Below are 14,562 nucleotides of genomic sequence, written 5' to 3'. Positions count from 1 at the left end.
CAGCGGGTAAGGAAAGGGTGAATCAAACACCCGAAAACCCCGCCCCTATGGCTGAAAATTGTTCCCTCCAAATTCAGGTGACAGAGTCCCTTTAAGGAAAAGTATGTGAATAATAAAAGATAGCCCTTTACAGAAAAACATAATATTACATGAGGGTCCTATAGGATGAAGCTTAAGGTGCTGACATTGAATGATAAAGTTTTTTAGCTTTTGTATAAATACACCTTAACCATAAAAAGTTCTGTACCGACCAATACACTTTCTGTTTCCATTTTCTTGCCTGTTATTAGTGAATCAGAATTCTCATGTTTATATTCCAAGAATGAAAACTTTAAATTAACCTTTCACGGCGGATGATCCCGTCTGGACAATCCTCGCCCGTCTTTCTCACTCTACTTCTCTCTCCTCCTCTCTCGATCCCTCAGTGAGCTGCCAGACCATTTTGTTCAAGAGGCCGGGAGAAGAAGTGGCTCATAAGTGGAGAAAGAAAACGGTATATTAAAATGTTACTTTGTAGCAGACAATCATCCTTAAAGGGATAGTCCGAGACTTTAACATTGATGGCCTACCTTAGGATAGGTAATTATTGTCTGATAGGTGGGGATGCGACACACAGCACCCCTCCTATTGGCTATTCCCAGGGTCGGCCGTGTCCGGAACTACTCAGTTATGCCCTCTATTCAACGACAGAGCTGTTGCAGTTGAGCAGTTCCGGTTGACACCGGGAACAGCTTATTGGCAAGGGTGTTGTGTGTTGCACCCCCACCGATTAGACATTGATGACCTATCCTAAGCATAGGCCATCAATATTAAAGTCCTGGACAACCCCTTTAAGAACTTTAAAAGATACAGGTGACAGTTGATTATGATTGTTTTTGCTCCTCCCTCTTGTGCAGATAGCTTAATTATCTGGTCCTGTATATTTTGATATGCAGACCATTCTCTCCAAAGAGGAGGATCACATATAGAAAACTATCACTATTGCCCTTTCCAAAATCCCTAAAGCTGCTGCTCTCTAGTAAGTGTTTTATCTCACTCCCAATTCACAGCTACACTGCTCAGTACTGCTCTATAATGCGCTGCTGCTGCTTCTGAACATGTGCTACAGAGACAGGAGAGCAGGAATCCTTCAGTCTGTGTACGTGTCTCCACCCACCAGCTGAAAATGAGAAATAAATGGGAAAAATGGCGAAACATGCAAAACTGAAACCATGTAATAGTCAGAAATAGTGTTATTTCTCATGTGGACGTTCTGAAAAGTTACCTGAAATAATCGGAACACTGTAAAGATGTTTTAAAGAAGATTACTACTGTCCAGTGATAGGGAACCAACTGCGAATAACATCTCTAATTCTCATCTTAGTTTATAGGAAATGTTTTTGTGTGTTTTTTATCTATCTAGCTTAGTCACGTCTTACAGGCCATTCGCCATATGTCCTATTGAGTGGACAATCAATGTTTAATGTGCAATAAAAGAAAGTAATGAAACATATTGTCCCACATGTATTAGCGAGAAGGGCCCGCATGGTCACCTTTGCTCCGGGCCTCTCTGTCTTCTGTGTTTGCCATATGGATTTCTTCTTAGAGTCTAGGAATAAAACCAATCAATACACACAGGTGATATTTACTCTGGCGCCTTATCAAAAGCCTACAGATAATGGTATTATAAGGTGTCAGCTCATGATTATAATGTCCAAGGCTATTCCTGCTCCTTCCACCTCCTTCTGCAATTCTTCACCCCTCGTCCATTCTCCACCTTAGACACCGGACATAAAATAGATCATGGACAAATGCGGTGCTGCTTCTAGGAAAAAGGCAAAATCATGGACAAGAGCGGTGCTGCTTCTAGGCAAAAGGCAAAATCATGGACAAGAGCGGTGCCGCTTCTAGGAAAAAGGCAAATTCATGGACAAGAGCGGTGCTGCTTCTAGGAAAAAGGCAAAATCATGTACAGGAGCGGTGCTGCTTCTAGGAAAAAGGCAAAATCATGGACAAGAGCGGTGCTGCTTTTAGGAAAAATGCAAAATCATGTACCAGAGAGATGCTGCTTCTAGGAAAAATGCAAAATCATGGACAAGAGCGGTGCTGCTTCTAGGGAAAAGGCAAAATCATGTACAAGAGAGGTGCTGCTTCTAGGAAAAATGCAAAATCATGGACAAGAGCGGTGCTGCTTCTAGGAAAAAGGCAAAATCATGGACAAGAGCGGTGCTTATTCTAGGAAAAAGGCAAAATCATGGACAAGAGCGGTGCCGATTCTAGGAAAAAGGCAAAATCATGGACAAGAGCGGTGCTGATTCTTGGAAAAAGGCAAAATCATGGACAAGGACCGTGCTGCCTCTATGAAAAAGGCAAAATCATGGACAAGAGCGGTGCCGCTTCTAGGAAAAAGGCAAAATCATGGACAAGAGCGGTGCTGCTTCTATGAAAAGGGCAAAATCATGGACAAGAGCGGTGCTGCTTCTAGGAAAAAGGCAAAATCATGGACAAGAGCAGTGCTGCTTCCAGGAAAAAGGCAAAATCATGGACAAGAGCAGTGCTGCTTCTAGGAAAAAGGCAAAATCATGGACAAGAGCAGTGCTGCTTCTAGGAAAAAGGCAAAATCATGGACAAGGGCCGTGCTGCTTCTAGGAAAAAGGCAAAATCATGGACAAGAGCCTTGCTGCTTCTAGGAAAAAGGCAAAATCATGGACAAGAGCGGTGCTGGTTCTAGGAAAAAGGGTAAATCATGGACAAGTGCGGTGCTGCTTCCAGGAAAAAGGCAAGATCATGGACAAGAGCGGTGCTGCTTCTAGGAAAAAGGCAAAATCATGGACAAGAGCGGTGCTTCTTCTAGGAAAAAGGCAAAATCATGGACAAAAGCGGTGCCGATTCTAGGAAAAAGGCAAAATCATGGACAAGGACCGTGCTGCCTCTATGAAAAAGGCAAAATCATGGACAAGAGCGGTGCTGCTTCTAGGAAAAACCTTTTTGTAAGTCTAATATATACATCTACAACTAGAAAATTAGAAGTTATGTTAGAAATTTAACCCTTCACCACCCTAGACCTCCAGGGATGTTATACAACAACTTCTTTTCCGCTTACACTTCCAAGGAAATAATACGCTAACCACTTTGCCACCCTATGGATTGTGGTAATGCTACTCACTTGGGGTGCTTTGAGAGGCAAAACAGAAAGCATGTTCATTTAAATGTCCATGCTGGTTTATTACTGCTTCATAAACCAGCCATAAGCAAAAGAAAAAATAAACTGCCTTCAGTGCAGGCAAAACAAAGTAAACAGTTCTTTTGACAAAATCTCTTGACAGCCAGTCCTGGTCACACAGGCTGGATAGCATCCAGTTTACTGGCTCAGTCTGTATATAACATGCAGGAAGCCTTCTCCCTTCTTACTCATGAGTAAGACTGCTTAGCGCAGTCGAAACGCGTCGACTGGGTCATGTCAACCATGTAAATTTTTCTTTTGTATGCACTATATTTTCTTTTGAAAAAGAAAAGGAAAATCCAGTCCTGTTGAGCCGGACTCCAATTTTTTCTATTATGCAAGTCAACGCATGACCTTCTGGAGCTCCCCCATCAAATATGGTGCCACCACCTCTACCCATTGCTCTGGTGGAAGGTTCTCCCTTTCAGCAACCCTTTCAAAAACAGTCAAAACCTGGGGTCATTTTGACCTTCAGGATGGAAATATCATCCACTTACATTGGAGTCTGAGCCGTCGCCATGACAAGAACCGCCTCTCTGAGCAAATCAATCTGCTGCTGTTGTTGGTGCTGGTCTTGTTCCTGCTTCATTGGCTGCTGCGCTGCTGCTGCTGTTGGATCTGTTATATAAGCAGCTTACTTGTCTCCTGATGTGCCAGCTGTTGCTGCTGCTGGACTTACAACAGATATTTAATCAGATCCTCCATTTTGTCTGATGTCGCTTGCTGGCTTATGGCTGCCTTCACCCAGGACATGCAGTGCCTCTTTAGGTCCCACTCTAGACCTCCATTGATATTATACAACAATTTCTCCAACTAAATTATTCACTAACCTCTTCTCTACCTCAAATCTCAATGCATGTTATACACAAATGTAATTTCCATCTTAACCCTCCAGGGCTATTATACACACTAGACCTCCAGGGATATTATACATTAACTCCTTCACCAACTCCAAAAGTTTTGAGACCTAATCCCTTTGACCTCCATCTGTAATATACACTATCTCTTTCTCCAATTTAGACCTCCATAGATATTATTCACTAACTTCGTCTCCCCCCCAGACCTCCAGGAATTTTATACACTAACTTCTCCTCCCATTTGACCTCCAGAGATATTAAAGAAAAACATCTACCCTCCAGACCTCCAGGGATATTATGCACTAATTTCATCTACTATTAGACCTCCAGGGATATTGTAAACTAACTTCTCCTCCCAAACCTCAAAGAATATCATAGACTGCCATCTTCTCCCTCTAGACCTCCAGGGATGTTATACACTAACTTCTACTCCTCCCCATACCTCAAATTATGTTATATACTACCTTCGTCTTACTCTAGATGTCAAGGGATATTATACACAAAACCTATTCCACAGACCTTCAGGGATATTATAGACAACATCTACCCCCCAGACCTCCAGGGATATTATACACAACACCTACTCCACAGACCTCCAGAGATATTATACACAACATCAACCCCCCAGACCTCCAGGGATATTATACACACCTACTCCACAGACCTTCAGGGATAGTATACACAACATCTACCCCCAGACCTCTAGTGATATTATATACAACACCTACACTCCAGACCTCCAGGGATATTATACACATCTACCCCCAGACCTCCAGGGATATTATACACAACATCTACCCCCAGACCTCCAGAGATATTATACACACCTACTCCACAGACCTTCAGGGATATTATACACAACATCTACCCCCAGACCTCTAGAGATATTATACACAACATCAACCCCCCAGACCTCCAGGGATATTATACACACCTACTCCACAGACCTTCAGGGATATTATACACAACATCTAACCCCCAGACCTCTAGTGATATTATATACAACACCTACACTCCAGACCTCCAGGGATATTATACACAACATCTACCCCCAGACCTCTAGTGATATTATATACAACACCTACACTCCAGACCTCCAGGGATATTATACACACCTACTCCACAGACCTTCAGGGATATTATACACAACATCTAACCCCCAGACCTCCAGGGATATTATACCCAACGTCTACCCCCCAGACCTCCAGGGATATTATACACAACACCTACTCCACAGACCTCTAGGGATATTATACACTACCTCCTTATATATACAACACCTACACTCCAGACCTCCAGGGATATTATACACAACACCTATTCCACAGACCTTCAGGGATATTATAGACAACATCTACCCCTCAGACCTCCAGGGATATTATACACAACACCTACTCCACAGACCTTCAGGGATATTATACACAACATCAACCCCCAGACCTCCAGGGATATTATACACACCTACTCCACAGACCTTCAGGGATAGTATACACAACATCTACCCCCAGACCTCTAGTGATATTATATACAACACCTACACTCCAGACCTCCAGGGATATTATACACAACATCTACCCCCAGACCTCCAGGGATATTATACATACCTACTCCACAGACCTTCAGGGATATTATACACAACATCTAACCCCCAGACCTCTAGTGATATTATATACAACACCTACACTCCAGACCTCCAGGGATATTATACACATCTACCCCCAGACCTCTAGTGATATTATATACAACACCTACACTCCAGACCTCCAGGGATATTATACACACCTACTCCACAGACCTTCAGGGATATTATACACAACATCTAACCCCCAGACCTCCAGGGATATTATACCCAACATCTACCCCCCAGACCTCCAGGGATATTATACCCAACATCAACCCCCCAGACCTCCAGGGATATTATACACAACATCTAACCCCCAGACCTCCAGGGATATTATACCAAACATCTACCCCCCAGACCTCCAGGGATATTATACCCAACATCAACCCCCCAGACCTCCAGGGATATTATACCCAACATCAACCCCCCAGACCTCCAGGGATATTATACACAACATCTAACCCCCAGACCTCCAGGGATATTATACACAACATCTAACCCCCAGACCTCCAGGGATATTATACACAACACCTACTCCACAGACCTCTAGGGATATTATACACTAACTCCTTCTCCCATTAGACCTCTAAAGATGTACTTTTTTCATTCTAGACCAGGGGCAATATTAGATTCCCCATTACCACCCCAGACTTCCAGAGATATTAGATATTAACCCATAAACTTCCCTGAACCTCCAATGATCCGTTAACCATTTTACCACCCTAGACTAGCAAAAATGTAAGCTGCAAACTCATTCATAACCCTAGAACTCGCAACCCAAGAGCAAGGATCCCACATCGAAGTCAAAGCGTGGCCAGCTTCCTGGTGAAATACCTCTAGTTGTACATTTCCAACCTCCATTTCATGGAACCTAAAAATCGGCAACACACAGTGCATTCCTATATATGCCTGAATGTGCCACAAAAAATTGGGTATCGCTGTTATTGATTTCAGTTTAGCCCAATCAGTCCAACCTAATTATTATTATTATTATTATTATTATTAATAATAATAATAATAATAATAATAATAATAATAACCTGCAGATTGAGGTAAGCAGCCATAGCCCCCGTTCAGGACCGCACTATGTCCATTGATTGAAACAGCTCCTGAAAAGGTTAATTTCCGTCCTTCCTGAATGACAAATTGCCTTGATTAGAATTTAACAAAAGATGATTCCTAAAATTCTATTTGCTGAGAATTTCAGATTACAGCTTTCCCGTGTAGCCTGGGTCTTAATAAAACCAGGACTGTAGTGTAATAATGAAATAATTGCTATATGGTCCTCGGTCTTAATATCAGCTCATGTGATCAGTGGTAGTCACCATACACATGCATCTCCGTCCGCTGCCTGTCTATTTATTAGGGGTCATAAATGTCTGCAATGTTCGATCTCTATGGGTGTAGTGGCCATAATTTGGGAGTGAACCCACCCTCGGTAAATGTTCTCCTCGCTGGTTAAATAGGGTCATCCCTATATATATACAGCATCCTCGTAATCACAAGGCCTTTTCACTAAGAGCAGACATGGGTGCTAAAGTATTGATACTGCTGACCGTCGTCCTTGTCCTGGGGCAGAGGAGTCTGGCCAAACAGAGCCACAGCAAAAGCGACAGCCATAGTGGCAGCAACAGTCGGGAAGATATAGGTGAGTAGATGAGTAGCAACAGTCCAAACTATAGTCGCCCCTCAGAGCTTCTTAAAAGAATTGACAGCAGCATCTGGAAGGTTATACTGCTGCGATCACAGCAGTTAGACTCAGGTGCCAGCTGTATAACACAGCCGGTGCCCGCACAAGCTCCCTACATACATGTACGGCAGTGTGGACCCCCCAAGTGCTGTATGACCCAGAACTTGCTTGTGTTCCCTGGGTGCCGGATACAACCCCCATCATACAGCCGGCATTGTTACATGGGCATTATAGCGGACTGATGCTGCTGACACTACTATATGAGCACTGTTATGGGGGCACTGGGCCTGGCTGGTCCTGTTATCAATGTGAGGGGAGCAGTTCTATAAGGGCACTGTTATGGGCTGGCACTGCTATGTGACACTGGTGATGAGTCGCCGACACTGTAGGTGACGGATACTTGTATATTAGCACTGTTATGGGGGTACTGCCATGGGATTACTGTTATGGGGGCACTGGGCCTGGCTGGTCCTGTTATCAATGTGAAGGGAGCAGATGCCACTTCTATAAGGGCACTGTTATGGGCTGGCACTGCTATGTGACACTGGTGATGAGTCGCCGACACTGTAGGTGACAAATACTTGTATATTAGCACTGTTATGGGGGTACTGTCATGGGGTCACTGTTATGGGGGCACTGGGCTGGGCTGGTCCTGTTATCAATGTGAAGTGAGCAGTTGCCACTTCTATAAGGGCACTGTTATGGGCTGGCACTGTTATGTGACACTGGGGATGAGTCGCCGACACTGTAGCTGACCGATACTTGTATATTAGCATTGTTATGGGGCACTGTTATGGGGGCACTGTGGTTGACTGACACAGATATATCAGCAGTGTAGCTGACTAGTAAAATAATGGAAGAACTGAAGCTGGTACTATTATAAAGGGCACTTCCGACTGACTGGCACCGCTATGGGGGGCACAATAACTGGATTGCATTTCCTACCGTCTCCAAAATGTAGCAGAGAACATCTCATATACTTGTTCTTAAAAATATTAAAAATTCATCAGGTTTCAACAGGCGAGAATATAATTACTTGCCTCATTTCAGCCAGAACATATAATTTCAGTACCGGCAGCCTTTTATATAGTGATCAGTAACAGTGGAGTTACAGTGCCCCCTAGTGCTAACATGAGGTTATACGGTAGAATGTGCATCTCCTGACTGCAGGAAGATAATTGAGTCTTTTTCTTTCTTTCCTTTTCTATCGGCAGTAATTAACAAGAAAGAATGTAACGTGGCCCCGTACGACAGACGAGACTGCGGCTACCCGGGGATTAGCTCCTCCGAATGCTCCAAGAGAAACTGCTGCTTTGACTCCAGCATCCCCGGGGTTAACTGGTGCTTCTTCTCTAAGGCACAAGGTATCATTTTATTACACAAGACATTATCTTAAAAAGGATCTGTCTCTTGCCATAAATATGTAATTTTATTTTTACCTGATGTAAATGCCGCTGTTCTCCTGAATCCGGCGTTGTTTTTCTTTTGTTCCTGCGCCTCTCCGTTCCTGAGATATGGCCACTTTTTTCCTGTGCTGGATATACATCTAGTCTTGTTTCAAATGGGTGTGGTTCTCAAGAAAACGCCCATAGAGAAGATGATGACCACGCCCACTTGGCTAACAAGACATTTATGTACAGGAAAGAAGGGGCCATATCTCAGGAACGGAGAGGCGCAGGAACAAAAGAAAAACATCGCCGGACTCAGGAGAACAGCGGCATTTACATCAGGAGACCAAAAAACATATTTATGGCAAGTGACAGGTCCTGTTTATTGGACACTATAGGCCGTTACTACTGCTTCTTGGCAATCTAGATGACAACCAATGCCTGTCTCGGCTGTCACTCTACTTTCTCAGACTCTTGAATGACATATTATAAAAATAATCCCTCCTTATGTATTCCACGCTTACTAACATGAGCACTGATAAATTAGGGACTTTTAAAGGGGTTGTGTCCTAATTTTTCATACTTAAACGCATGTATTTTTGGCTAAATATCATTTTTGCAATTAGGTTTCATTAAAAAAAATTCCACCGTTTGCTTCCTATAGTCTTTGCCTTGTTGACTGCAAAATGAGTTAACAGAGAATCCATCAGTGAGCTCATTCTAACGATCTAACGGGAAAGATTGCAACTCTTTCATCTTGTTTTTTTTTTTATAAAACTCTTCAGCTGATTTATTACTACACACCACATCAAAATAAAATGTGCAGGAAAACAAAAAGCCTGTAAAAAAAAAAATGGTGCAAATTTTTAATGAAACTGAATTGCGAAAAAAAAAAAAAAAATGGCCACAGAGATGGACAACCCCTTTAAGACCCACTCCTAGGACAGCTGTATAACCTACCAAGACTGTGGAAACACACTTTTAGGTGGGATTTGCATAAATTCCTCTTTTCCAACCAGAATATACTAAATTTTGCCAGAATAAAATTTAAAAAATGTAAAAAAAATTTGGGTCATGGCAGATGGAAACTCTGATATCGGAGTTTGGATAAGTAAACTGTCAAGTGCCCGGATCATCAGAATTTCTGGACATTTTCGGATTAAAGAATTTTCAGGAAATTTATTGTATTTTGTTTATGAAAATTGTCATAAAAAATAAATATATATATATATATTTTTAAATTCCAGATAAGTCTCAGTGTGGGGTCAGCACCAAGAAAAGGAAAGATTGTGGTTTCCCTGGAATATCAGCTAAGGATTGTTATTCCAAAGGCTGCTGCTTCGACTCGAGTACCCCCGAGGTGATCTGGTGCTTTTATCCCAAATTCAAAGGTAAATGATTCATTGCATCATCCATCGATGAAAGTAGGAACATTCTACCACGGAGCCCCTGGAACAATTCTAGGCAGAAATGACCTTCTACTGGTATAACCCTTTTTTGACCATTAAGTATTTTTCTTACTCTTCTTCCAAAAGCCATAACTTTTTTTTATTTTTCCATACTGGGGTTTGTTTTGTTTTAATTTTTTTTTTGGGGGGGTACAAATTGTATTTTTCAATGCCACCGTTCACTTTATCAAATAATGTACTGCAAAACGGGGGAAGAAAAAAATCCAAAAGATAGGAAATGGTAAGAAAATTCCCATGTGTTTTTTTTTTTTTTTTTCTTTTTACGACATTTATTGCGTGTTACAATTAAAGTGACATAATAACTTTTCAGGTCAGTATAACTACGGTAATACCAAATTTGTAATTTATTTTTTGTAGATTTTAGAAGTTTTAAAAAAAGTAGATTTTTTTTTAAAGTAGTGGTTTGTGTCACCATTTTTTAACACATTTTTTACGAACTGTGTGAAGGTTTGGGATACTTAATATAACGTTTTGATTGTAAAACAATAATTCTGCACTTTTTTATTTTTTTTTTCCTTTTTTAAACTGGTTAAATACTTTTATATGCTGTTAGATCAGATAGGTTTACGTTTTAATTTTTTATATTTCATTTTTTTGTATTGTGAAAAGAAAGATGATTATAACTTTGAGGTTTTTTAATTATTAAATATTTTTTAAAACTTTTTTTTTTAACTTTTTTGTAGTCTAGGGGATAGTATATAGTGATATAATACTATGAGGTTAAACATGGTAGCAATGGGGACCTTGAAGCTTTCTGCACCTTGCCTCTCCTGCCTTGGGAAGGCTGACGACTATATCAATATGAACCCTTTAAATTAAGATATCAAAAAGATGCCTCATAGGAAAAGCCACTGGGGTTAAGGGTCAAATCTAAAGGGGCTAAATGGTCATTTATCACCACCGCTGCCAACCAAAAACTGAGAGAATACTCATTAGTGGTCAGATTGGGATAAAAAAACATGTTTGATCTGAATGAAACCCAAATTAGAAGAGATTTCAGTTTTGGGCTATGTTCACGTGAGGATTGTCAAGGTGTTTTTGGAGCAGAAGCCAAGCAGAAACTGACTAAATCCTCTTCAAAATCTCAAAACTCCTCAAAAACCTTGATCTAGGTTTATGTTTCCTGTTTCTCTAGTTTTCAAGAGTAATTCACTTCCTTTTTCAGGCGTATTCTGGCCCCCATCCTATGAAAAAAAACACCTAAAACATTGGGCAAAATGCACATTGAGGTCAAAATGTCATTGCTGTGCCCATATTCGTTGATCTTCAGTTCCACCGTCGGATTAAAGATGTCGTGTGCACATTGCACAAGGGTAAGTTCACGCTGAGACGGAGTTTTTGGAACTGAAACTGAATAGAAACTGAGCAGACACTCCCCAAATCCTCCAGAAAAAGTCAAATCTCTTCAAAAATTTGGAGTTTCTGTTCAGTTTTTGCTCCAAAAACTCATCAAGAAGACTCGGTGTGCACATTTCCAAATGGAAGTTAGATTAACGGAATTTTATTTTATGTTCTAGAAAAATCTATACGTTGTACTCATTGGTCATAGGATTGTCATTGCTTTTTATTTCCCCCTACAGGATGCTCTGTTAGCCACAAACTAAGAAATGACTGCGGGTACCCCAACATCAGCTCCAAGGACTGTTACTCCAGAGGGTGCTGTTATGATGCCAGTATCCCCGGGACCGTCTGGTGCTTCTATGGAAGCAAATAATATAATAATGGTAATTGGAGATGAAAACGGGGACAGAATGATTTCCTCATTGTGGCTGTCATCTTCATCAAAAATGGCTTACCCTTGACAGTAAAGAGGTCACCCCTCTCGTAAGGATGCGTAAAGCTGCCAAAATTCGAATTTTGCTGGTTTGCTCAGATTTATTTGATGCAAATCGATTCTTTTTGTCTATATAGACCCTAGAGTGTCAAAACATAGGTAAAACAAAATAATATATATATATATATATATATATATATATATATATATATATATATACTTATCTGCCCCTCACCTGTCTTACGTTTAGGCTCCTCTGGTTCAGTGGTCATCTTCAGTCTGGTGCAGCCTCTTTTTCTGTTAAGAACAGTGTCTTCCTTCGGCTCTTGGCATCTTCGGGGTTGACTAGTCCCTGCTTTGTCACGACGTTACAACACACTTCATGACATTGTATGAGGACGTGCGTTGTGATATCTTGATGATGTGGAGCCTGGTGAACACTGAGGATGAAAGGAGCAGAAGGAAGATATCAGGCAGAGGAAGAGAATTCACTGAAGCAGGGTTCTTTTCAGCCTTATATAATCCAACAAAATAATGGGTGACCACCGTGCTAGATTCCCACTGAGCGAATCCCCAAAAATTTGAATTCAGGCAAATTCAATTTTTTTGTAAAATTCGAGTGTAAATTCGATTCGTCCCTAGTTAGCTGTAAATTGTCATGTAACAATAAAGCTGCTCTCAAACCTGGAAAAAGATATACCATGACAAGTAACTAAAATAAAATTGCAAGGAACTTTTACATTTTACTTTAGTCATCCATTATCTTCAATAGGAATGTCGTCGATATACCGACAACGCTTATGTGCCATGCTTTAACCCTAAGTCCCCGAACTATGATAATGCAGCATATTTTGAGCACCTTTCCTAAGACTTCACTATGGCTATTTATTTTGAATTTGTAGCATTTAAACAGGTTGGTCAATATTTTTTCAAAATCTGATCGGTGGAGGTGCGACTCCCAGCAATGAACATCTATGTATGTGAAATTCCTCGAATGTATAACATTTATCACTCATAATTTAAATTTCTGTAGAATTTTCCATAATTTTATGAATAGTAGGTGTCCGAACTCCTGGGAAGTCCTGGGATTCCTGCCAATCCCGATAACATGTCCCCTTTAATGTTTATTCCTGCACAGCGGACTCCAACCACCCTAATGAGTAGACAGCTTCAGCCGGACCACCATTAAGTCCATGAGTCTGGCTGCAGTTCCCTACATAGCCGGTGGACCAGGAATGACACTGTACAGGGAACATTTTGGAAGAGGCACATCGCCACCTGTTTAAGGTCCCTACATTGAGCCGGACTGCTCCCTTTTGGGCAGGGTTCTAAAAACCATTACATATTTTGGCAGGGATTAGACTGGAATTTGGAATTCCAAAAATTGGAATAGTCCTGACAAATAATGGACTGTTGTAGTTAGTTATACTATAAAGCATCGCACACAATTTTGGGACTTATGACCCATGCATCTATGTAGGACAGGCCCCCAACATTTCGCTTTTGAATTACGATTATGACAACATCCCTGACACCCTAAATGAATACAGAACACAAACTTCATAATCCAGTATAGACCTATTTGAGCATACTCTGCACATATGCAACCGGCCACAGTGACCGAGATGTCGGGACGAGATTCACACTTAAGTATAGCACATGTCTTAACCAGAACACCAATGAAAATTCTACGGCTAAACCCTGCTCTCACTTTTCTTCCAGATGCCCCCAAGTGATCCCCAAGGATCCTATCAGTGTGATTTCATATGGATCCAAAAGTACTGTTTTGTTAAAATATTAATAAAAATTATTCTACAAAAGTATGGATATATTTATTTCTTTAACATTGACATTTTCAGGAGTGTTGTATTGATATTGCAACTCCTGTCCCCAGTGGGCTGACCATATATATTCCCCAACTTATGTACACACTGGTGGTCAATTCAATAGGAATCCAATTTTAATAAGTCGAGTCGGTAGCAAGAAAAGTTTATGCTCCAGCAGCTCTATACAAAGTGCCTTTCTTGGTGACCCGTAAGTACCTACCAGGTGACTAGAAAGTAAATACAGATCCACTGGTTCGTCCATTGCCCAGTAACTTGTGTCACTGCCCTTACATTGAGAGAATTAGGAGGAGCAGCTAGTCGGCACGTGACTGTAAGTGTGCAAATAACTTATGGGAAGTCACATCACGACTAATAAAACCACTTAGATTGTGTATAGGACGCCAAATTTAATTTTTGTCCCGGGTGAAGGAACCTAGATTCCAGCACATGAAGTAACGCCCCATATCTACATAACCTTGCATATAGTGAGAAACCCCATGTGCCCTCTTATCATTATGTCATGTTCTTAGTGACCTCAGAATACATTCATGCTCAGTTACCTTGGTGAAAGTCTAAATTGGCCCAAATTTCTTTGTTGATTAATATTTCAGTGTATTGAGCTTAGAGATTTAGAGCCCAATTCTTCCGATATAAATATCCAAATTTTAAGGGCATCCTGTTGGGCATCATGCTTCTGTTTCTAACCTGCAACTTGAAGGTGTTTGATGGACACAT

General features: G+C 41.2%; 1 protein-coding gene across 1 annotated transcript in view; it reads left to right on the top strand.

Moving 5' to 3' along the window:
* The window catches only part of LOC143817602 (uncharacterized), a 39,718-nt gene extending 25,899 nt beyond the window's left edge, over positions 1-13,819 (top strand). The window contains exons 5-10 of the mRNA XM_077299091.1: positions 3,306-3,396; positions 7,147-7,328; positions 8,585-8,734; positions 10,006-10,149; positions 11,808-11,951; positions 13,724-13,819. Coding sequence (XP_077155206.1) covers positions 3,306-3,396; positions 7,147-7,328; positions 8,585-8,734; positions 10,006-10,149; positions 11,808-11,941 — 701 coding nt within the window. The 3' untranslated portion in view covers positions 11,942-11,951; positions 13,724-13,819. The remainder of the gene's footprint in view (positions 1-3,305; positions 3,397-7,146; positions 7,329-8,584; positions 8,735-10,005; positions 10,150-11,807; positions 11,952-13,723) is intronic.
* The last annotated feature ends 743 nt before the right edge of the window (positions 13,820-14,562 follow it).

This window comes from Ranitomeya variabilis, chromosome 3 (assembly GCF_051348905.1).
Source record: "Ranitomeya variabilis isolate aRanVar5 chromosome 3, aRanVar5.hap1, whole genome shotgun sequence".
NCBI classification, from domain to species: Eukaryota; Metazoa; Chordata; class Amphibia; order Anura; family Dendrobatidae; genus Ranitomeya; species Ranitomeya variabilis.
Note: the sequence above shows the minus strand (reverse complement) of the source record. Positions and strands in the feature narration are given on the sequence as shown.